The sequence below is a fragment of the Diceros bicornis genome, chromosome 6 (genome assembly GCF_020826845.1).
Source record: "Diceros bicornis minor isolate mBicDic1 chromosome 6, mDicBic1.mat.cur, whole genome shotgun sequence".
In the NCBI taxonomy this organism is placed as follows: domain Eukaryota; kingdom Metazoa; phylum Chordata; class Mammalia; order Perissodactyla; family Rhinocerotidae; genus Diceros; species Diceros bicornis.
The window spans coordinates 24949134-24973467 of record NC_080745.1 but is presented as its reverse complement, the minus strand read 5'-3'; the positions used below and the strand labels follow the sequence as shown (position 1 = coordinate 24973467).

Genomic DNA, 24334 nt, shown 5'->3' with positions numbered 1-24334 from the left:
ATGATGCCTGGAAATTCGTTTCTCTGCTTATCCAGGAGTCCTTGCCTTTTAATTTTCTTAAATGAGTGCTCCACATTTCTCTTTTATTATTGCTGTTCTGTCAAAAGATTAGGACAGGGCCAGCCCCGTGGCTTAGCGGTTAAGTGTGAACACTCCGCTACTGGCGGCCCGGGGTTCAGATCCTGGGCGCGCAATGACACACCGCTTCTCCGGCCATACTGAGATGGTGTCCCACATACAGCAACTAGAAGGATGTGCAACTATGACATACAACTGCCTACTGGGGCTTTGGGGGAAAAAAAAGGAGGAGGATTGGCAATAGATGTTAGCTCAGAGCAGGTCTTCCTCAGCAAAAAGAGGAGGATTAGCACGGATGTTAGCTCAGGGCTGATCTTCCTCACACACACACACAAAAAAAAACCATTAGGACATTTTTAACTCTTTCTAGGGATTCTCATCAGCCGCAAATTTAAAAAACCAATACCTTATTACTGAGTGGAGGATGGAAAGGCAGGGGAAATCCACATGGTCCGTGTAACCCTATTTCACAACCTTCTCCTCTGTGCCTAGTGAGGATGCCAAATTCTCGGTTAATATTCAGCTCCCTTTTCAATGTGCGCGCCATCTCTTCTGTCTCCTGAAGGGGGCGTTAAGCGGCACGAGGCGGTGTGGGAGAGGCATAGGGACCAGACTATAAGCAGAGGGCTCCTGGTGGTGCTTCCTGGTGGAGATAGGTGGAGGTGGGCACCTGGTTAGGCTGAGGGACAGGGAGCCTAGTTTTAGGGACAGCAGAGTGAACCGTTGGGAGTGCCCTTCATAGATAAAAGCAAGTCCTCTTTTTTGTTTTCTCTCCCAGAGTGTAGCTGCCTGCATGTTCCTCCCCCACCTCTCTATTCTTGCCTCACACACCCTCCCAGTGTAACAGTGGGATACTGTGATTTATGGTAAAATATGTACTTGGTCTTCAACCTGGTTCTTGGCACAAAGCTCCTAAAACTCTAGGAATTTCCTAAGCGAAATTCCTGCCAACACCTTGATGTTAGCCTCATAAGACTCACCTTGGACTTTTGGCCTCCAGAACTGTAAGAGAATCAACCAGTGTTGTTTTAGGCCACTACGTTTATGGTAATTTGTTACAGCAGCTGCAGGAAACCGTATACCACAAGAACCCACAACAAGGGAATTGAATGAGTCTGGGGAATCAAGGAAAGGTAGATCCTCCCTATTCTTTTATTTTGCATCCACCCTGGGTGGGGGCAGTAAGGGGTGGTGGGTCTTCACAGATCACTAATTCTTCAGTGTTGGGAGAGTCGTGGCAGCGGCCTCCATCTAGAGGTTCTGGGGTTGGAGGCAGCTTCCATGCCCAGAACAGAGCACTGGATTTGCACTGGAGAGCCCCATTCAAAGCCCACTTCTCCTCCTTATGGCCCAGTGGCCAGAAGCACAGGGGGCCAGTGGGACAGGAGCTGATCCTCTGAACTGTTTTGCTTCAGAGGACCCCCAAATCTGGGTCACATCCACCAGAGAGAGAGGCTGCCTGGGCACCTTGGATCCTAGTGCTTCCGCCAAAGCCCCTGTCTGCCTCTTGGGGGAGAGGGGTCCCCTCAGCCTGTGACCCACAGCCTAACATGGAAGAGGCCTGCCACCCAACAGTGCTCCCCTCACAGCAAATACTGATCTGATCTTTCCCTAAGTGACTTCTACCCAAGGGCCCACCCTGTCCACTTCGCCCCTTACCATCAATTCTTCATACCACGGAGCAAAGTCTCCATGACCTGGCCTCTTGGGTTGGGGCTGGATCCTGGGAACCGACATGGCAGGGGAAATCCTATGGGGTTGGGGAATCTACCTCATGGGGGTCTGTCTCAGTCACCCTCTCAGCACCTGGCATGGGTCCTCTCCTCTCCCTGCTCCCAGGACCTCTGAGCCTGTCTCGCCTGTCTCCCATCCCTGTGAGCTGTCCCTGGTGAGTGGAGTGCTGCTCTGCTTTCCAGTCTCCAGCTCTGTCACCACATCTGCTTCCACAGTAAGAGCAACCAACGCCGACCATGCATCTCAGAGCCTCAATTTAGGCTGACCACTAGGGCAGGTTATTTATTTTGGTTACTGGGCTCTTGGAGCCTGTGGCTGGAGTTCAGAGCAGACTGGAAAACAAAGCCGCTGCCTGCCAGCTGGAGAGAGGGGCTGCTACGGGCAGGGATTTCTGGCTGTGGCAGGCTGCTTAGGAAGGGAGAGTGTGAGACTGGGTGGAGGAGCCCTCTGGTCTTCCAGAGTCAGGGAGTGGGAGGACCTCAGAAGTCCCCTCTAGTATGACTACATTTGGGCCAGATCAGTGGTGGCAGTTAACTAGAAATAGTTAACATCCAGAAGTCATGACAAGTGTCTCAATCCACAGGATAGGGTCGGACTGCCAGTGCCCAGTACTATATGGGGCTCTGTGCCATAGAAACGGTGGGTTCAGGGTGGCCACATGGCCATTTTAATTACGCCCAGTGTGTGAGAGGATTGGGACTTGAATAGCTTGGTGGGGGAGGGGGGTGTTAGTCAAACAAAATCTAGAACAAAGTTGATTCACTGACATGGATATTTACGGAGCACATTCTAGGGTGTGAGGCGCTGTGCTGCCCACACAGAGATGCACAGGACAAGCTTGCAGGGCACCAGGGGACTGGGTTCGGCCAACAGGATAGGAAAGCTGATGTATCTCCCCTGGGCCACCTGTCCCCAAAACAGTGAGCTAGAAGGAGTTCAAAGGGCATATTCCACTTGGGGAGGGTAGCAAAAGCTTCAGGAGGAGGTAGCATTTGGGAAGGGTCTTTGCTGACGGATGGGATGTTAACAGGCAACAGCAGGCAAAGCAGGAGCAGGAGAGCATACGAGGCAGAGGGGACTGCAGGAGCCAAGGCAGGAGGAGGAAAGCCCAGAGGTGGCCAAGTCCAGTTTGACCGAAGAGTGGAAACCACGTGGACAGCGCTGGGAGGGGAGGCTGGAGAGGTGGCAGCATGGAGAGCCTTGGACACGGAGCTATGGGGCTGGACCCTGAGTGAGTGGGGCGTGAAGCACACTGGTGAGTGGGGAAATGACCCAGTCAGAGCTGTTTGAGAGAGAATGTCAGGAGGTTATTTGGATATGCAAGATTCAATTTTCTGGAGTGACCTTTAAGTGGTGACCTTCATTGAGTAGCTCAACATTGCCCCCACCAATGCATTTGGGCAGCATTGAACCCCAAACTCTGCCCTATACTCCAATTGATGGGGGCTAAGAGTTCTACTGGGGGCCTTGTCTTTTTTTGTTTAGGAGTGGGGTCCATAGTGCCAAAGGGAAGGATTCACTAGCTCTTGTGAAAAATGTCCCCCAAACACTAGTAGATGGTGTGAGCTACATTCAAACACTTAGATATTATAATAACATGGATCTTATTCCTCCTCCCACTTCAAGCCTGTGGACAGTAGTTTCCTTGAGAGGAGCACCTAGATTCTAGGCCTTTTACATTTAAACAAGAATAGTCTCTAATTAGCTATATGATCTTAAGCACTTTCACAGAAAGAAACACTTAATGACCATCTGCTGTGTGTCAGGCATGCTACCTGCACTTTTGTACATTATACCTTTGAATAGTAATGTGCTAATACCTTTGTGTGCTCCTTTACAGTTAAATTTTACTGGAAGCTCAGTTTCTGGTTGTGTAAAATGAGAGGTTGGACAGAACCATGTCTAGATCCTTGGTCTCTAACCTTCTGCACTTCTGTGGGATAATCCTGATGTTAGAGAACAAGGATCAAGTTTAAAAAGAGGCAACTTAGAGGCCTCTCCACAGAGACTGTGGCAAACACGTAAATTATCTCTGAGGCTGTATGAACTGAAAATATAAATAGGTCCTAGTTGGGTAATTTGGATAAATTCATGTCTTAGTGCATTCAGGCTGCTGTAACAAAATACCAAAGACTGAGTGGCTTAAACAACAGAGATTTATTTCTCCCCTTTCTGGAGGCTGGAAGTCCAAGATCAAGGTGCTGGCCAACTCAGTTCTTAGTGAGGGCTCTCTTCCTGCCTTGCAGACAGCCACCTTCTTGCAGCGTCCTCACATGGCCTTTCCTCAATGTGTGTGCAAGGAGAGCGAGAGCAAGATCTCCCTCATGTCTCTTCTTATACGGGCCTAATGTCACTATGGGAGCTCCACCCTCATGACCTAATTACCTCCCAAAGGCCCCATCTCCAAATACCATCACATTGGTGGTTAGGGCTTCAACATATGGATTTGGGGGGGCACAAACATTCAGTCCATAACAATTTATATATGATACACCCAAAGGATTTCAAGAGTGCTTGGGTTATATGACTAAGCATAATAGTAAGAAACTCTTATGAGGGAGGGATTATTATTATCATTCCCATCCTTCAGGGAGGACGCTATAGAACAAAGAGATGAAGTATCTTCCCAAGTCACACAGCTAATGAGTGACAGGATTTGAAACATACTAGCCCAAAGTTCTCACGCTTAATGCATTATAATGCACTATAACACCATCCAGAATGGGAGGGTAGGGCAGAAAACTGCCCTGTGCACCTAGAAGCTGCTCCTCAGGGCTACTGGTGAAGACATGATTCTGGGCCAGGCAGGCAGTTGGTTTGACTCAGCATGGAAATATTTTTAAGCTGTCTATCTAAACTCAGAGACTCTTCAGGAATGTAATTTTAACTTTAAAGGAATAGGAAGACATAAAATGCAGCTTTTTGATTCGAATTAAAATCCATTTAATGATTTAAAAAAATTTTCCTTCTGCCTGGATATTTCCTTTTCTTCCAAGAGTTTGGTATAATGAACTTCCACAGAAACAAAACTATCCTTTCTCATTTCTCAGATTGCAGGTTCTTGTCTCAGATGAGAAAGGGACAATTTTCAGTGTCTTCTGCTAGCACTCCAAATAGTCCCTGTGGAAAAGAAGACTCCCATGTCTCAAAAAACTGAAGCAAAATACAATATGTTGCAAACCCCCAATACACTGCCAATAAATAAACCATTTGTCGCTTGAGAAATGATTTCCATCTTCACCCACAAACCTTTGCTCCTTTTCCACCAGAATAACCAGGCCCAATTTCCACAATGCTGTCACCTGGGCAAGGAGAGGTGACTTGTGGCCGTTTCACACAGGCGGCTGCTGGAGTTGAGAAAAGTACAAATGTGTGCTTGTGGGGGACATCCCTTCATGGTGGCCAGCCTCACGCCACCGTCCAGGGCTCTTCCATGGAGACCAGCAGACCAGGGCTCAGAAGCCCTCATGCAGATGAGCACACTGCTGGGCTGTGAAATGGTTTGCGCTTCGGTGGCCTCTCCAGATGGGCATTGAGAGAAGCAGAGGGAAAGATCAGGCAGCAAGTCTGGTGGGCCTTGAAGCAGTGTCTACTGAGCCGTGAGATTATTTTCCTTTCAGCCTGGTATTTGCCTAAGGTCACTGGTCTCCTTCAATATCACTCTGTTCTTGGGCTCCTTGCCAAGCTTCTTGGTCTACTTGCCAAGCAGGAAGGAGGTCAACAGGCCCTGGGGTGGTTTGGGATGCAGCCTTGCTGGCTCTCAGTGTGGGTGGAGGGTAGAGGACCCTCACTAACGTGGCATCGCTGGGCTTCTCACAGCACAGGCTGGTGGCAGTGGTGATGGATCTACTAGGATCTGTGCTATCTTAGCATATGCCTCTAGTTGAGCAATTAGTTTGCTTTTTAGTCAGCTAGCGAGTAGTTTTTGAGCCACTACTTTGTGCCAGCACCAGTGGCTAAAAATGCAGACAAAAGACAAAGTCTCCACCATCAACTGTACAGGTTAGTGGGAGGCGGGTCCCTCCCTGGGGAGGGAGCTGGTGTAGCCCTGGTGGGCCCCATGCTTTGGGGGATTGTGGTAGGAAGGAAGGTGCTACTCTTTTCTGGACACTGATAAACTTCAATTTGAAAATCCCTGTTGTTAAAGAGCTTATAAATGATGCTGACATCTCAGTCTCCTTCCACGTGCAGTTATCTGGGGGTGGGCTGAGTGATCCTAGGACCTATACCCCTCTAAGGATGGGTGCAAAAATCTGTGTTGTCCAGAACAGTAGCCACTGGCCACACGTGATGGTTAAAACTTAAACTAAATAAAATTTAAAAATCCACCTCTTCCATTACGTTAGCCACCTTTAAGTGCTCAATAGCCACATAAGGCTAATGGCTGCCATGTTGAACAGAGCAGACATAGGACACTTCTGTCATTCCCGTAAGTTCCATTGGATAGTCTCCCCGCATAGATCATTGCAGTAGTGAGTGGCAAACCCTGGGAGAGCTATGGAGGGGAGGGGCCTATGTCAGCTGGGGTGGGGGGATGGTGAAGCCAGCGGAGAAAGGAAAAGCTTCTCCAAGTTGCTGCATCTTAGCTGAGCCACAGTCTGAGGCTCGCAGCTCTCTCTAGGCAGGATAGAAACCAAACCCTAACTTGTCTTCACCTTGAATGTTGGTGCTCCCTGGGTCTGAGGCCTCTTCCTTCTCTTTCCACGTATCTCCCTGTGTCTTCTCATCCACTCCATGGCTTCGTTTGCCATCTTCTTCAGAGATTTTCAGCTGAGGCTGTGTTTGTACAGTCCAGTGGATCTCAAAACTCATCAGAACCCCCTGGAGGGCTTGTTAAAAGACAGACTCCTGGGCCTCACCCCCAGTTTCTGATCAGTAGGTCTGGGGTGGGGCCAGAGAATTTTCATGTCTAACAAATTCCCAGGTGACGCTGATGCTGCTTGTCCAGGGAACACCTTTGAGAACCGTGGGTATGGTCTAAAGAATCACATTCTTTGATTCATTCAATAAATATTTATTTAATGCTACCATGTGCCAGGTGCTCTTCATGTGAACAAACCGGGCAAGGTCCCTGTTCTAGGGATCTTCATTCTAGGGCGGAGAGACAGGCAGTAAAAAAGTGATGTCGGTGGGCCAGCCTGCGGCTTAGCGGTTAAGTGCACGCACTCCACTGTTGGCGGCCCAGGTTTAGATCCCGGGCGCGCACCGTCGCACCGCTTCTCTGGCCATGCTGAGGCCACGTCCCACATACAGCAACTAAAAGGATGTGCAGCTATGACATACAACTATCTACTGGGGCTTTGGGGGGACAAAAAGGAGGATTGGCAATAGATGTTAGCTCAGAGCTGGTCTTCCTCAGCAATAAAAGAGGAGGATTAGCATGGATGTTAGCTCAGGGCTGACCTTCCTCACAAAAAAAAATAAATGAAACTGTTTAAAAAAAAAAAAAGTGATGTCGGGTGGTAATGAATGTTGTGAAGAAGAATAAAGCAGGGGGAGGGGAGAGGGCTATTTTATAGGGTCATCAGGAAAGGCCTCACTGACAAGGTGACATTTGAGCAGAGACCTAAAGAAAGGGAGGGGGGCAGAGTATGACCCTGGCCTTTCTGGCCCCATTTTGCTCCATTCTCAGCTTTTTAATTTGAAAAATGAGAGTCATGTTAAAAATCAAAGTCATCAGTCTACTCAATAGCTAGGTTTTGAAGACAAATTCAATTGTGTGTATATACATGTCATTGAGAAGAAGAATGATGCTAAAGGCCATATATTTGATCCCAACTTGCAGTTCCACCTTTGGGCCCCAGCAGCTGAGGCTCCCTCTGGGCCTCCTCTGTCCACACCCCTCTCCACAAGGTGAGGAGTCTGTAGGGCTCAGAGGAGGCCACCAGGAGCCTGTATCCCCCTTCTAGAGGATACCTTAGGATTCCCACTCCTAAATATGGCTCCAGCCTATTTCCAGAGCCTGCAGGCCTCTTCTCTGCCCATCCCCCCTAGGCCCCACTGCATAGGGGTGGGGTGGGTGGAGCTTGGCCTGGGACTTGGCATGTCCATACCTAAGTGTCTGAGGGTCCTACTGATGAGGGTTAGAACTGCAGGAGAGAGGGCCAGACTGGGCCAAGGGCTCTATTTGTCTTCTTGTCCTGGGTTCTGCAAAGATTAGAGGCAGGGCTGTCAGCCTGAACCAACTAGCTGAATGCTCCTTACCTCTATCCAGCTTTGGAGTCCAGATAGAAGAGTGTAGGTCAATCGACACTTATTAACTATTGCTGGAAAATTAAGCATATGTTGTAGGGACCATGAGTCAATAGTGGTCTCTTCATAAATAAGGACAGCTTACGGGTGGGATCCATTCTGTCCCCTTTTATAAACACAAGCCTTGGGGCCGGCCCAGTGGCGCAGCAGTTAAGTGCACGTGCTCCGCTGTGGTGGCCAGGGGTTCGCAGGTTCAGGTCCCGGGCGCGCACCAAAGCACTGCTTGTCAAGCCATGCTGTGGCAGCATGCCACATAAAGTAGAGGAAGATGGGCACAGATGTTAGCCCAGGGCCAATCTTCCTTAGCAAGAAGAGGAGGATTGGCATCGGATGTTAGCTCAGGGCTGATCTTCCTCACCAAAAAAATAAATGAGTAAATAAATAAACACAAGCCTTTATGATGAAGTGCAAACTGTGTGCCTTTGACATCTAATTTTCCTTTTCAATCTGTGATATCTTTTTAGGCCCAACTGTCTCAGGCCTTAAATGGAGTTTCCGATAAGGCAAAAGAAGCAAAGGAATTTCTGGTTCAGCTGAAGAACATTCTGCAGCAGATCCAGGTGAGCATAGCCCCATCGTTGGGAGGCCAGTCAGTGTAGGAAGTGTATGAGAAGTATCAAGAAGAAAGAAAAAGTCTCTTGGCAAGCTTCTTGTCCATGATGAACACGAGAAGATTTGCTTGTCCTACTGTACAGCCTCAGATGTTGCAGATACCACACACTCAAGCCATTGACACCCAGGTGACACCTGATATGGGAAAGGGATTTCACATGAACTCAGTTAGAGAGAGCTGTAGAAAGAGAGCCAGAGAGATGTACTGCAGCACTCTGCATGGCCAGGTAGTCCTATGCGGTATCTGTACATGGTGCTTTTGTTCCCGTGTAATCAATGTATCAAAATATAAATGCATTATTTCCTAAAGAAATGTATTTACTGAGCACCCATGCTGTGTCACGTACTGAGCCTGACAGATCAATAAGGCACAGTCTCTGGCCACAGGAGCTCTGTCTGTAGGGTATGGAGAGTACACTCGTGTGCTCCGTATGACTGTGCATGCATAGAGGAACTGTTCCTACAGAAGATGAACCTGTATGGCATTCCAGTGTCTGGATGGAGAAAAGGGACTGAGGACAATGTATTCTGAATCAGCCAATAGAAGCCATCCTTCCTAATAAGTTAAAATGCAGAATTCAGGGGCCGGCCCCGTGGCTTAGCGGTTAAGTGCGCGCGCTCCGCTGCTGGCGGCCCGGGTTCGGATCCCGGGCGCGCACCGACGCACTGCTTCTCCGGCCATGCTGAGGCCGCGTCCCACATACAGCAACTAGAAGAATGTGAAACTATGATGTACAACTACCTACTGGGGCTTTGGGGGAAAATAAATAAAAATTAAAAAAAAAAATGCAGAATTCAGCCACAAGGCATTTTAAGTCATGTTTCTGATATTTCAGAGACACAAGATGTATTAGTTTGGTGGGGCTGTTATAACACAGTACCACAGATTGAGTGGTTTAAACCACAGAAATTTGTTTCCTCACAGTTCTGGAGGCTGGAAGTTCAAGATCAAGGTGTCGGCAGGGTTGGTTCCTTCTGAAGCCTCTCTCCTTGGCTTGTAGATGGCCGTCTTCTCCCTGTGTCCTCACATGGTCTTCCCTCCATGTGTGTCTATGTCCTAATCTCCTCTTGCAAGGACACCAGTCATATGAGATCAGGGCCCACCCTAATGACCTCATTTTAACTTAATCACCTTTTTAAAGACCTTGTATCCAAGTACAGTCACATTCTGAGGTACCGGGGTTAGGACGTCAACATAGGAATTTGGGGGATGGGAGGAGGCACAATTCAGCCCATACCACGGGTTCTGAATCCATGCTGATCTTAGAGACCTAGAAGGATTCTTTTTTAGAACTGAGAAAGATCCTACAGCAAGAGCACTGTTTGGTTTGTTTTACCGTTTTCTGATTATAAAAAGCAAAAGTATGTGTTACAGAAAATTTGGAAAGTAGAGAATAATAGACAGAACTAAGAAAAAGTTCACCAATATCTCACCACCTGAGGTGACCACCTCACCATTTTGACATGTTCCATTACTTCAGACACACACACACACACACACAATATGTATCAGATTATGCTGTACACAACTTGTAGTCTGCTTTTTTTTTTTCTTTCTAGCAGTCTCATAAGCATTTCCCATGACATTAAAAATTCTTTGAACAAGGTCTGAATGACTACGGAATATTCCATCACATAGATGTGCCGTGATTCATGTACCCCTCCCCTAATTCATATTTACGCTGTTTCCAATTTAATAACTTTACGGCTAACGCCAACACGAGCTTCTCTGAAATACTTCTTTGTCTCCAGCACTTGCTAGATTTCAGCGTGTCTTTTCCCTAAAGCTCTCTGCTTCCCCCAGGAAAATGGACTGGACTATGAAGCCTGCCTGGTTGCTCAGTGTGATGCGCTGGTCGACGCTTTGACTCGGCAGAAAGCCAAGCTGCTCACCAAGGTTACTAAAGAGAGGGAGCACAAGTTGAAGGTAGGTACCCAGGTGACTGACACCCTCAGTCCCCATCACAGCCTCAGCAGCCAGCATGCAGTGGAGCACACAGTAGGCACTGGGTCAGTATTAGTTAAGTGAATGAATGAATGAGGCAAGGAAGGGATGAGCAAGCTGCCTTGGGCTTACTTACACTCATGTGACTTTCCCTAAAGCCAGTCAACACCCGTGCTCTCCCTCCAAAGCTAGAGTCAGATGCCCTGAATTCTGCTGTTTTCAAGTGAGAAGTCCACCCTCTCCCATCTTCTCTGAGTTCCTGTTTTCTGTCTAACGGACTCCTCCTGTTCTCATCTTGCAGAGCAAAAGTGACCAGTGACAGTGACAAGGCCTTGCTCTGCTCAGGTCTCCAGCTCTGCCCCCCTTTTCAGGGTCTCTCTGATGTCTCATGAACTCAGTAGTCAGCAATAATAGTACAACCAATATCCACCATGGGCTGGGAGGGTGGTTCTCCTCACATGACACTGGGTTCCTGGTCCAGACAGGCGCCCCATGAACACTTGGCATTGAAGAAGGACTGCTTCATTGTCCGGGGCGCTCAATCTATTTTATAGACATTTCCCACTGAATCAGAATTATTACTTTCAAAGGAAGAAGGAATGAGTGTGGGAGATGGTCCACGGTTTACAAACAAAGCAGCTGAGCCCATCGAGTTATCCATGACTGCCAACAAGTAACAAGGAGACAGAAGTTGGTCACCGGTCATGTGGAGAGTTTCAGATTATGTACTTTCTCTGCTTTCTATCCAGAGGTCAGGAAGTTTGCTCGTTGTGGCCCCGCTTGTTGGGAAGTGGGTTCATTTTATTCCCCAATAAGGAGGGCACATGGAACTCAGGAGCAGAGCAGTGAGAGGAGAGGGTGCAAGCTGGTCTAGACAGTGCTGCCTCTTCCAGGGCTTTCTCTGTGCTGTTTCTCTGACTCTCGCTGCAGCCTGGCTGCTCTTCTCTGATGAGATGGTTACTAGGGATTCTTTTCATCGCAGATGGTTTGGGACCAGATCAATCACTGCACATTGAAGCTGCGCCAGTCAACAGGGCTGATGGAATACTGCCTGGAGGTGATCAAGGAGAACGACCCCTCCGGGTTCCTACAGGTGAGCCCACTCCCAGAGGACACTATGCAAGCTTGGCTTTCTTCCTCTAACTCCACCACCGCTCCTCAAACTAGCCAAAGTTTTAGGAAGGTCCCTTCCAGTGGATTGGAGTTGAGTAGGTTCTCCTTTACTCAGTGATTCCGGAAGACCTAGGTTCTCATCTTGACTTTGCCTCTCACTAGCTGTGACCCTGGCTCTATGTCATCATTAAATGAGGAGGTCAAATGTCATACTCTCTAGGGCCAAAATGCCATGCATTTATGCTTTGACTTCCAGAGACCCCAATTCAACATGTTCCCCACAAATGGGAAATGACAGTCTTTGCCAAACCAGCTGGAAAGATTGCACTGGAAGAAGTGAGTTAGCAGAATCTACACTGTCCGTTACTTCAGTGTGCAGAGTCCTGCAGGCTTGGACAAATGACCACTGCCTGCAGAGCCAGTGCAGCATTGCTGAGGCACCCCTCCAGCAGCCAGGCTGACTGGAGGTCACAAGCATCTCTCAGGAACATGGCAGTGATTCAGACAGGAGCTCAGCCCTCTGTCTGTGGGGAAAATGATGAATTCCCTTGATTAGTCACCAAAAAGGGTACACAGGATCACGGCTCTACAGGGACACGTGCGAATGTCTGAATGAGCAGGACTTTCCAGCAAAGGAAAGCAGAGCTGTGGGTGTGATGCAGTGAGAGTTTGGAACAGAATCTGCAGAATGACCTGAAGGACACACCCCGGGGGCAGTGAGCTTCAGAATTCTGGGGCTATGGGAAGTGCTTTTTTCAGCCCCTGGACCAACTACTCATATGTTTCACTTTGCAAAGTAGATTTCCAAAAGAGGTATAATGAATGAAGAACGCTTTTGTATATTTTAAAAAGTATCATTGGGGGCCGGCCCGGTGGCGCAAGCGGTTAAGTGCGCGCGCTCCGCTGCGGCGGCCCGGGGTTCGCTGGTTCGGATCCCGGGCGCGCACCGACGCACTGCTTGGTAAGCCATGCTGTGGCGGCGTCCCATATAAAGTGGAGGAAGATGGGCACCCATGTTAGCCCAGGGCCGTCTTCCTCAGCAAAAAAGGAGGAGGATTGGCGGATGTTAGCTCAGGGCTGATCTCCTCACAAAAAAAAAAAAAAAAAAAAAAGTATCATTGGCTTCCCAAAAGAGTTTAGCCTAATTTCTTTAAACAAGCAAGTGCTTCTTTACATTTAACAGGATTGCACTATTAAAATACGATTTAAACAGTATAATGCATTTTTTACTCGCCCAGTGTCAAACTGGCAGAGGCCATTTCATCTCCTCCTCACCACTTGCCTCACGATTTTGCCTTTGCGAATCGAAACCCTAAACTCTGTGCTCCCTTCAAGATCTCGGACGCCCTGATCAAGCGTGTCCAGGTGTCTCAGGAGCAGTGGGTCAAAGGCGCCCTGGAGCCAAAAGTGTCAGCGGAGTTTGACCTGACGTTGGACAGCGAGCCGCTGCTGCAGGCCATCCACCAGCTGGACTTCATTCAGATGAAATGTAGGGGTGAGCCGTGGTTGGCCCAGTTCAGTCAGTGCTTCTTTTGGAAGAAGCATCCGCTCTGAAGGGGCAGCTTAGCGCCATCAGAAGGCTTGTGATATGTGGCATGAGATGGACTGGGAGGGGAGGGACGCCGAAGTCACAGCCTTGGGTTCAAGTCCCAGCTCGGCCACCCACTAGCTGGGTGACCTGTAGCACCCCAGTCAGAGCCCGAGTCTTCCCATTTGTAAAAGAGGCTCATCTGTTCCTTAGAGACACTTATTGAGTGTCAGCCATGTGCCAGGCACCATTCTAGGTGCTCAGGACACATAAACAAGGCTACAAACTCCCTCACAAGATTGAGTTGACATTTTAGAGAAGGGAATAGACAATATACCAACAAAGCTATAACATAATGTCCAGTGGCTGGTGCTATAGGAAGGTGCTTTTCCAGAAAGGGACAGTGGTGGACGTGTGAGGGGTATTTTGAGGCGAGGAGGAGGAGAGAGATGCAATATAGGGGAAGAACATTCCAGGCGGCAGAGGGATGGCAAGTGCCGAGGCCCTGAGGCAGGAATAAGTTTTCTGTGCTCCCAGGAGGTCAGAGGTGAGAGCAGACTGAACAAAGCAGAGGATGGTAGGAGGTGAGTTCTGAGAGCCATGAGGGGCACAGGCTAAGGGTTAAGTAAAGTTTTCATAAGTTGTCCCAGGTTACAAAATTAGCAAGTGCTGGCCAGAACCAGAGACTTGTTCTAAAGGCTGCCTCTCCAGAGGCATCAAGGGTACATTCAGGAGAGGGAATAAAGCTGTTTGGTTTTTTAAACCAAAATGTCAAAGGACTCAGTGCCAAACCTACAGAATATGTGAACTCAGGAAACCCTCACGTGCACAATATGTGGCCATTTTTAAACTAAAGAAGAAGCAAGTCTCTTGCACACCTCCATGCTCACTCCTACGCTCAATTTGCACCTCGGATGAGGTTTGGAAACACCGCCTGCCCTGGGTGTCACTGAGAGGTGGTGCGGAGGAGCAGGAGGAGCCTGGCAGAATGGGGGTGGGGGAGGGCGGAAGGGGGGTGGCTCTGGAGGGTGCTGTGTGGAAGGAGGAGGCTTGGAGCTGTTCCAGAAGCTGGGGGTAGTGGAACCCACGGAGGAAGCAGGAGAGAGGACTCTTACACACAGTAAACTGAGACCTGGGAATCAGGCTGCACCCAGTCAGCCCTGAGACCAGATCCGTAAGCAAGCCGGGGGCTGCACCCAACTAAACCATCAGCTGAAATCTGGGAGACAGTGCCTTAATATTTGGAGCTAAACTGAAATCTGTAGTTTTTGCAAAACTAATGTTGCAATTTTCCCTTTAATAAATGTTACGTGGACTCTATTTATTTCCAAAATCTCTTGAACCTGAACACAACTAGAAAATAAAAACATTCTCCCAATCTGGCCTTAATAGAACTTATGATACATTTGATTCAAATCCCTGATTCCATGGGTTGACTATATGAAACTCTGAGATTGCCTCTCCTTCCCGGATCTAGTTCCCTGGGCCTTTAAAAAGCTCCCAGCCAAAGATTTAAATGTGTCTTTGCATTTTGCACCCCCCAGTACCTCCCCAGTCCCAGGGTAAGCTGCAGGCTGGCCCCGCAGAGAGGGTCCATATAGGCTTGTGCTGTGACTAGGAGGCACACGGAATACGGCTCTGTGGGAATTACTCATGAGTTTCTCACGGGTCTGAGAGTCAAAACCAGTGATTCTCAGTGGGTGGGTGAGGAGGGGGACAGCCCTTCCTTAGGGCTACAGACTCAGAGGGGTGGAGGCATCTGCCATGCCTCTCCTGCCTCCCCCAGATTCCAGGACACCCTCTAGAGGTGAGAAGTACACGGTCACCTCACTTCGCTTGCCCTCACCCCAGCCTGCCTTGACACTGAGACTCCCAGGGCTGAGGTGTGCATATGAGAGGCTGAGAGTGACCACAGGGTGGCCAGTGAGAAAATTCTGCCCCCTTTCCTTCCCGGGGTCAGGGGTCCCAGGGATGGGGGAGGGGGTGCATGGGTGTGCCCGGGCCCTGCAGAGGGTGTGGTGCACTAAACCCTGCCAGTCCCTGTCACAGTGCCGCCCGGCCCCCTGCTGCAGCTAGAGAAGTGCTGCACTCGCAACAACAGTGTCACGCTGGCCTGGAGGATGCCGCCCTTCACCCACAGCCCCGTGGACGGCTACATCCTGGAGCTGGACGATGGCGACGGGGGGCAGTTCCGGGTGAGGCCCTGCTGCTTGTTTGGGGGTGTTCTAATGCGGAGGCTGGGAGTGGCTCGAGTTGCCCCGGGCTTTGGACTAGCCCGTGGGGCTGCCCGTAGCTCTGATGCCACCAGAGAGGGCATCGGCCCCAAGGACAGAGAGCTGGTGGGTCTGGGCTCGCAGGAGATGGGCCTTCCCTACCGAGGGCTCGGTGTGGGCAAGCCCAGCAGGCAGAGGTGGGGGCCACAGAGAAAATTTGAGATGACTTTTCTGTGAAGACTGACACAGGTCTAAGGCTGAGGTAGAGCTCAGAAAAGGTGTCAGCTGCACGCACCTGCTTCCCAGTTCACCCCACCAATCCAGTCATATCTATTCTTCGACATCCTCCCACATGTTCCCCCTCACGCAGCTCCCCACTCCCTGAATGTTCTGTCACACCTTGCCTTGCCTGGTTCACTAATTATTTTACCTGGCAATGTGCTCCACGTGTGGAAGACACTTGAAAAATGGCTGTTGGAATGTGGTGACCTTCTACATTCACATCCCCAGTGATGAAATATCTCGGGGACAATAAGGGCTCTGAATGAGCCAGAAATGCCTCTTCCACGTCCCCATCTGGTAGAAACCCTGAGAGCTCCCCACGCCAACCCAGACCCCCTAGTAGAGTCTACACTGAGATTCAGTGAAGTGCGGGCTGCTGTCAAGTTGTTTTGTCGACAAGAGCACCAGGGAGCACAAACTCTGGGTCTTCTTCGAGCTCCTCCTTTCTAGCCCCCAGAAGAATAAAGACTCATTCTAACAAATCACTGCAGTACACAATTCTGGTATTTCTTCTCCTGGGGAGTTACCCGTTTGACAGATCTTGTCCAGGGTCAATATTCCTTTTTTTAATCTCAAAGGGATTTATGCAAATATCGTTTCATTTTTTGTTTGAAAGAATACCCTACACGATATTAAGAGTGGGGAAATAACTCATGCTGTCTTGGGAATTTCTGAGTCCCTTGTGAATATGGGCAATTTAGGGAAGTGAGAAGATGAGGTAGATTTAGCCAGGAATGGTGGATCATTCACTGGGTCCAGAACCTCAGTCATTCCGGGTGTGCAAATGCACTAGGAGCTGAAAGAGCTCCTTTACCAGAAACCAGGAAGAGAGCCCATGTTTTTGAAAGGGGAAGAAAGAGAAGACTGTTTTGAGATACTAAAGGAAGCAGCCACAGAGCTCAAATAAAGATGGCCTCTCCCCTTTTAGACATGACACTAATAAGAGCCAGATCCAATGGCTAGAATTTATGAGGAACAGTGTGTTATGGTGGGAAAAGCATTGGCTTTGAATACAGACAGGCCTGGATTCAAATCCTGGCTTCTCACTGGGTTAACTGAGATCTTGGGCAAGTTCTCTACCATCTCCGAGTCTCCTTGTGCACAAAATATGAAAAATTATAACAACGTCCCAGGGTTGTGTGGGGATTAAGATGCCTCATACAATGCCTGGCACATTGCTTTATTATTAGTAGCTTCGAATAACAAGTGAAGTGTAACCCCCCTCAACAACCAAGCAAGAAAGATGTTTTAGACAAACCCAGCAGAATCAATGACACAGGAGAGATGTAGTGCTATGCATTCAGGGGAGTTAATAGGACAAGGGTGGTTTGAAGTGAATGGGGAACGAAGTAAACCCCTAGAAGAGGATCTTTGGAGTCCCATGCAGAAATGTCTCACCCTCTCAGCAGGCCAGGAAAAAAGCAGCTCCGGGGGGGGCCAAGGAGTGGAAGATGCCAGCCTCAGGAGGGGAGACGCTGGGGAGGGGGTGGAGCACCCTTCTCACTCCAGAAGTGGTTTCAGCTTAAATCAACTTGAACCCCCCTGTGCTTGGTCACGCCTTTCCTCTGTCTACTTTTTCCCATCATGTGTGATGACTCTTCTTTTAAAAATATTGGTTATTTTGTTTATTTAGATACTTAGCTCATGTTTTCTAACTTAAATTCCCATTGGAAACCAACAATCTTCTATTGCTCCAAGAAGGCAGTGGGGTCTTCTGCACCTCCAAACCCCTGGCAGAGTCAGTGTCCCTGGGCTCCAGAGTCCTGTCTGACAGGACTGACCTCAGCAGGATGCTCTCAGGCAGCATCTGAGCTGGCTGCAGACCTGCGGTCCCTCCCTCCCACCCCAGGACCCCGTCATACCTCACAGCCTCGAAGGCAGAGAGGCCAGTCAGCCAATAGTGAGGGTTCCTGCCCACCGTGGACGTGGTCTGTGACCCTGCCGCTCTTCATCCAAATAGTCCTTATTCAATAACTCCATTGGGGTGACAGTGCTTTTAATGTTAACTTGTTGCCCAGGAACCATTTGCTCAGAGAAATTTTCCAGATAACAGAGGCGTCTAATGAGCAGTCTTGGCTCTCTTTTAGGAAGTGTATGTCGGCAAGGAGACCCTATGCACCATTGACGGTCTTCATTTCAACAGCACCTACAACGCCAGAGTCAAGGCGTTCAACTCCTCTGGCGTCGGGCCCTATAGTAAAACTGTCGTCCTGCAGACATCTGATGGTGAGCACGGGGTCTCTCATGGGAGAGCAGGCTCAGGCTGTGGATGAGCTGCTAAAGGAGGAAAATAGGGCCCCAAGTCTAACCCACATTTCATCCCTTGGACGGGGAAAAAACTAACAGCTGCTTATGGAAGAGTGAGGGAGTGGAGGCAATGAGTCAGGCAGTGAGGCATATACACCTCCCGCCAGCCCTGCCCTGCTCTGCTCGCACCCGGCTCCTTGCCCACACCATCCTCCCCACAAGCCACCAAAGAAAGAGACATTCCTTCGCCCCATTTGTTGGACCTGGGAAAGGAGACTAGAAGTTGAGAGGCTCAGGGAGACTAAAGTCCCACTGGGAGTGGGCAGGACAGCCCCAGAGAAGAGAAGGCTGCATGGCGGCCAGGCAGGCACACGCCGGGCCCTAGGTTGGAGACTTCCTCGCAGCGGGAACCTACCCCTCGAATACCCGGTGCAAGAGCTCAGGTCTGATGGTTTACACACCTGCCTGTGTCCTGTCAGGTTTCAGGCAACAAGAGAACACCAACAGTCCATCAGATTTTGATTGTCTGAGCCCTCAGTGGAAAGCAATGATGTAAATAAAGAACACATTCCGAAGACAGTCGGCCCTGCTGAACCGGGCACACTCCAGCCCCAGCTGCTGGGGTTCCAGGATGGTGCCAGTCCTGTGTTTACTGTCATCCTTTATCCCAGCACCTCCTCTGACTGCCCTGAGAAAAACATGACATGCCTGGATTGTCTCCCAGGGACAGAGAGGAGAGAGGACAGGAGCAGACGCTGTTGTCAATGGCACAGCTGGGGATGCTTTCCTGAAAACAGTGCAGCCTGCAGTCCTTTTATAAACTGCAAGGAGTTCACTAGCTTTCTGCCCTCAGGAGCCCTGCTGCCTGGAGACAGGCCGGTCTTGCCTCGTGCACTGTGGTCATCATTTTAGAATAAGGGCCTCATTTCCCACAACCTGAGGGCTTCAGAGAGCAAGAGGGTGTGCCACCCAGGGGGCTGTGAAACGAGAGAGTGGAGCTTTGTGACTCTGGTTACATCACTTCACTTCTCTATGTCTGAAATCTCCCACCTACGAGGTGGGGCATGGAGACCTACTTCTTCTTTAACTCACAACAGTGTGTGGAAGGGTTCAGAAACCAAGATGCCATGAAGTGCATTTAGATTTGGGGCTTTGAGGCCTGAATGTCTGTTTTCCTCAGCAAGGTTGGGTTCATGGGATGGGGAACTTGGATGGACACAGATAAGGAAATGTACATGTGCATGTGTGTGTGTGAGTGTGTGCATGTGAATCATACAGGGAAAAGCATCTGATGTGGGTGCCAACTTTCTGAGAGATGCAAGTGAGTCTGTCTCTGAGCCCGGGGAAGAGACTGCTAGCGAATTCTATCCCCTGACTCTTCTCCTCTTGCCTCCTTCCTTTCCAGTGGCCTGGTTCACATTTGACCCCAACTCTGGGCACCGGGACATCATTTTATCCAATGACAACCAGACGGCCACCTGTAGCAGCTATGACGACCGGGTGGTGCTGGGCACGGCCGCGTTCTCCAAGGGCGTGCACTACTGGGAGCTGCATGTGGACCGGTACGACAACCACCCAGACCCCGCCTTCGGCGTGGCCAGGGCCAGCGTGGTCAAGGACATGATGCTGGGCAAGGACGACAAGGCCTGGGCCATGTACGTGGACAACAACCGCAGCTGGTTCATGCACTGCAACTCCCACACCAACAGGTGCGCTGTGGGCCCCACCCCCTCGGACGTGGGGTGTTTGGGAATGAGGGTCCTGTGGGACCGTGTCCCTTCTGCTGTTCCCAAGTTCGGGCATCAGGAATGTGGGGGAGGTGTTTTCAGCCACTTTGGTGTCCAGCTTCCAGGTAGAAGTGACTGTTTGCCTACAGCCAACTGAGAGTATGCAACAGAGACGGGAACAGCACCAGCGAACAATTTCCAGGTTCTCGGCAACACGGCCAGGTTTCGCCAGGCTTCTCAACTTGGGCTCTCTTCCGGGCTCTGCTCCGCTTCCTTCACACACCGTCAGCCTGAGCTTGAGTCACTGCAGGGCCAGTGCCCCCACAGCTGAGACCAGGTCTCTACAGAAGGAGCAGGTGCCATTGCCACGGCTCATCATTTAGCTGGAGTGACCCCTCCTGCTGCCCGGCCTCGCGTGGGCTTTGAGCCTAGGCGGTGCCCTCCGCAGGGCCGCAGGGCTGGCCCGAGAGGGGCAGGCACTGTTGGGGTGCTCATTGCTGATGGCTCTGTCAAGGGCACCCCCAGCGCTGCTTCACCTTGGGGGTGGTGTTACAGGGTGGACACAGGAAACTCAGATCCTGGGAAAGACGCGCCCTCTAAGGCTGTCCTGGGAAGATGCTCCCACTGCCTGGGCCCCTCTAGGGACTTGTGGGCACCTTGGTCTCTCTCCTCAGACACAGAGAAGGCAGTGGGCCCCCCACCCTCCCATCATAGCTCAGTGCTCTCTTCCTCCTCCCCCCAGGGATTCTGTGCTCACATCTGGCCTGTGTGTAGGAAGTGGCGGGCACGGAAAATCCTTGAGACCAGCACTGGCCAAGGAACCCAGAAATGGAGAGTTGTGCCCACTTGAAGCCACCTCCTCACTGTGGGGTCTCCTTTCTGGTCTGCTAAGGGCACTTTCCCCCCAGGAGCGGCAAGGAGCCAATCTCACTAGGCCCCAGCTCGGGGCAAAGTCAGCTCTGGAGGCTCTCAGTACTCTGGGTGCACCTACAGTTCCTGCAAATGGTCCCAGAGGTCCTGGTCTGGGGCAGGGACTTGCCTGAGGATCCCCAAGGGAGCTGGAAGCTTCCGGACCTCTCCCACCTGCCTTTTCCCTGACAGTGACCCCTATCTCCAGAGGCCTGGGGGAAGGGTGGGCAGCTCTGTCCTTCTGCCCCCTCTGCCTGGGCCCTACAGGCTATCTGGGCGCTGCAGGCTGTCCAAGAGTGCTGTAGGCTGCCCAGGCCCTGCAGGTTGCCCAGGCCCTGCTCCCTGCTCACAGACTACAAAGCCACTGAGTCTGGGCCCACCAGCTCCATCTCTGCTTGCTTAAGCCAAACTGGCACCCAGATATACTGTCTGCTGGTGGGAGTAATAACAGGGAGCATTTATTAAGCGCTTACTTTGTGTCTGGGACAGTAGGAAGCACCCAGCTTATATGATCTCGCTTAGTCCTCAGAAAAGTACTATTGTTATCACCATTTTACAGATTCTGAGACTGAAGCGTAGAAACAGTGGCCCAAGTCCCAGTGCTAATTAGTGGTGCTGTCAGGGTTTAACTCAGTGTCCCAGCTCTGGTTTTGTGTGTGTGGTGGGGAGCCTGGTGGTGGGGTGCAGAGGGGAGCAGAGGCCTCAGGGTGGTGCCACCAGCGCTGACCTCAGGTGGAGGCTGCGCTTGGGTGGGAATCACATTCCTGTGCCTCAGACTAGTCCCCACCGCCACCCTGTGGTCAGTGTCCAAATAGCACCAAGGGCCCTGTTCCGGTTCCCTATTCCCGCCTGCAGTATCCTGCTCTGGGGCCCAAACACACTCTCTGGGAAAAACACCCTTCGAATCAGCCCACTGAGTCCTCTCCACGACTTTCCCATGCACTCTGCCCCATCATCAGCCTCCAGCTCACTCCCAATCAGGAAAGGACAAAAATGGTTTTCTTATCAGAGCAAAGCAGAACAGTCTTGGTCAAGGTGAAGACCTCAACCCTCCGCTAAGGGAAAGGACAGTCTGATGGACTCAGCCCACCTGGAGAGGGCAGGTCAACCAGGGCTCCCCAGAGAGAGCTGCTCCCTTAAAGATTCTTCCCCGCCCAGTGGATACGCATTCCCACCACCACAAAACCAGTTTCACTGACACTGATCAAGAGCTTCACAATTTACATTCTCAAGGCTCCACTGTTGGTCACCTATCAGATGGTGACTCAGATAGGGGACGTGATTCCAGATTCAGTACCTGTTCTCTGCCATATGCTGCCTTTCAAGAGTCCCTGGGATGTTTCTAGGAAGATGACTTGAAGTAGGGTTGGGCCTCTCAAAATCTCCTGGAGGCCTGGATGTCTGCCTCTTTCTCCATCTCGACATCCTCACCAGGCTAACACTATAAAGGGCACCAAAGTAGTGCTCTTCCTTGGCAGGTAAAGAAGCCTTCCCTACCCATGCTCCATGCTCCACGTTTTCAAGGGGGACCCGCTCATCAAAACCCTAACTGCCTGGGTGTCCGGGTCTCAGACATTGTCAGGAAAGAAGGGACTGAATAACCTGGTTCCTGTAGGGTGAGGGACCTTACATGAAAGGTAAGGTCTTTTTGTGTGGCCCTTGAATAGGTGAGTGCACTTCAAAAGAAGGCTCATAAGCCCAGAAGAATAGCTCCCTGCACCACCATGGGAGCTGTGTTTTTTAGGTAAGGTTGTTCCCAGCATCCTTTAAGTGATGCTCTTGAGCCATCACCTACACCCCAGGCAAGGTGTGGTGATGGGGCTTCCTGGGGCTTCTCTTCCCAGGACGGAAGGCGGTGTGTGCAAGGGGGCCACTGTCGGCGTGCTGCTGGACCTCAATAAGCACACTCTGACCTTCTTCATCAACGGGCAGCAGCAGGGCCCCACAGCCTTCAGCCATGTGGACGGGGTCTTCATGCCAGCTCTCAGCCTCAACCGCAACGTGCAGGTACAGTGCACCCGTCTGGGCCAGAGCCCCTCTGGCTGCTCCCCCCGCTGCCTAGGGCACTTGGACAAAGTGGGCTATAAAGAAGCTGACTGCAGTCCCTGCCCAGGCAGAGAACTTACCTACCAGCCCACCTGGGGTGTTCCCTGGAGACAGTCCTCTCTGGCATGATAAATTCTTACTTGTTCACTTGGAGCAAGCAGAGGCTCTAAGGTGGCAGCTTGAGGAGAGGCAATGGAAGGGAGAGGGGAAGAGGATGGAGTGGGGAAGGAAACAGTGATTCCATTCTCTAGGAAAGCTGCAATAGAGGCGTTAAGCAATCAGGGGGAAAGTCAGTACCCCCTGCCCAGCTGGGACCCTGCTGGCCAGGTATGTGCTGGGGCCTTCAGGTGGGGGAATGTCAAGCCTTCATGTGGCTTTCCCTAAGAGGAGAAATAACAAAGGAGAGCTGGGGAGAGACCAGTCCTAGGGTGCTGTGAGACTTCTCTTGCTCCCTCTCACCCCTCCCTGGCTCCCACATGAAGCTGGGCCCAGTCCTAGGGGAGTACTGATGGCTCCAGAGGCCCCCAACGGACAGAGACAAAATGGGAGCCCAGTGAGAGTGAGGGATGGAGAGAAATGTGGAGGCTCCATTCTTTGTTCCTAGCAGAGTCCTCCTCCCCCTGAGGAGTATGGTGGGGGGGAGTGGAGGCAGAGTCCTGCTTTGTGGTGCCCATTGGCTCTGAATATTGATGGTTCTACACCAATCAATTATTGAATGAGTTGTACCTCCACTCATTTGCAAAAGGGCTTTGAAATAGCCTGAAATATTGGCTGTTATTCCATAGGGTTAATAGAACAAATGTATGAAAGGAAAGAGCGCCATGGAAAGAAAGCAGAAACAAATATACAACCATGAGAACCAGGACACCTACTGCAACAGAGTGTCAGCCTTGGCTGTGCTCCTGGCAGCTGGGGCAAAGTGGGAACCCCAGGCAGCTGTGTGGTTCTTACTATGAGGAAAGAGGTACAGACCAGCTCCTCGAGGCACACTCGTGGACCTCACGTTAGTGAGATTAAGCGACATAATAAATAGCAGACCCAGCAATACAGAGAAGCCCTCGCTCGGGCTGCTGCCTATGGCAACCCCTAAGCAAGCAGAGGGCGTTGCTTGTGGCTGCTTTGCTCTCTGAGCACTTGGGGTTCGCGGGCGGCCTCTCCCACCCTTGCTTATCCTACCTTCTTTTCCAGGTCACTCTGCACACAGGATTGGAGGTGCCAACAAACCTGGGGCGCCCAAAGCTGTCGGGCAACTAGCCTCCCAGCTCCAGTTCTCCATGGGTGTCTGGGAAAAGCCCCACCAGCCCTCGTGTTCAAATAACCCACGAGGGCAGGACAACCACTTCTTGGGTGCACCCCAGCAGCCACTGAGTAACTTAGAGACACATTTTGTGGGGGATGGAGAATGGGTCTGCAGGCCATGCTTATGGAGGCCACTGTCGGTGGGAACACGGGTGTGTGTTTCCCCTTCATTCCACTGGGATGTTACAAATACCCATGAAGAAGGACCTTTCTCAAGGGAGTGAGAAAGAATTCGGGGTTTGTTTTGTTTCCTGCCATCTGTTTTCCAAGCTTTTCTTTTTTCAGGGGTGAAAGGAGGGCAGACTTTGAGACTGGCATCCTGAGAGCAGGAGGCAGGGGGGTGCTTGGG

The 24334-nt window shown here is 50.7% G+C and overlaps 1 protein-coding gene across 10 annotated transcripts in view; it reads left to right on the top strand.

Moving 5' to 3' along the window:
* Positions 1–24001, top strand: part of TRIM67 (tripartite motif containing 67) — a 53035-nt gene extending 29034 nt beyond the window's left edge. For 2 of the 10 annotated variants that reach the window (XM_058543034.1, XM_058543032.1), the window contains 9 exons: positions 8529–8624; positions 10481–10603; positions 11604–11714; positions 13070–13229; positions 15312–15457; positions 17845–17983; positions 19410–19713; positions 22485–22647; positions 23875–24001. In XM_058543034.1, the coding sequence (XP_058399017.1) occupies positions 8529–8624; positions 10481–10603; positions 11604–11714; positions 13070–13229; positions 15312–15457; positions 17845–17983; positions 19410–19713; positions 22485–22647; positions 23875–23940 (1308 nt within the window). In that variant the 3' untranslated portion in view covers positions 23941–24001. Of the gene's footprint in view, positions 1–8528; positions 8625–10480; positions 10604–11603; positions 11715–13069; positions 13230–15299; positions 15458–17844; positions 17984–19409; positions 19714–22484; positions 22648–23874 lie in introns of all 10 variants that reach the window. The other 8 variants (XM_058543036.1, XM_058543033.1, XM_058543037.1 and 5 more) reach the window with 7 other exon arrangements.
* Positions 24002–24334: the final 333 nt, after the last annotated feature.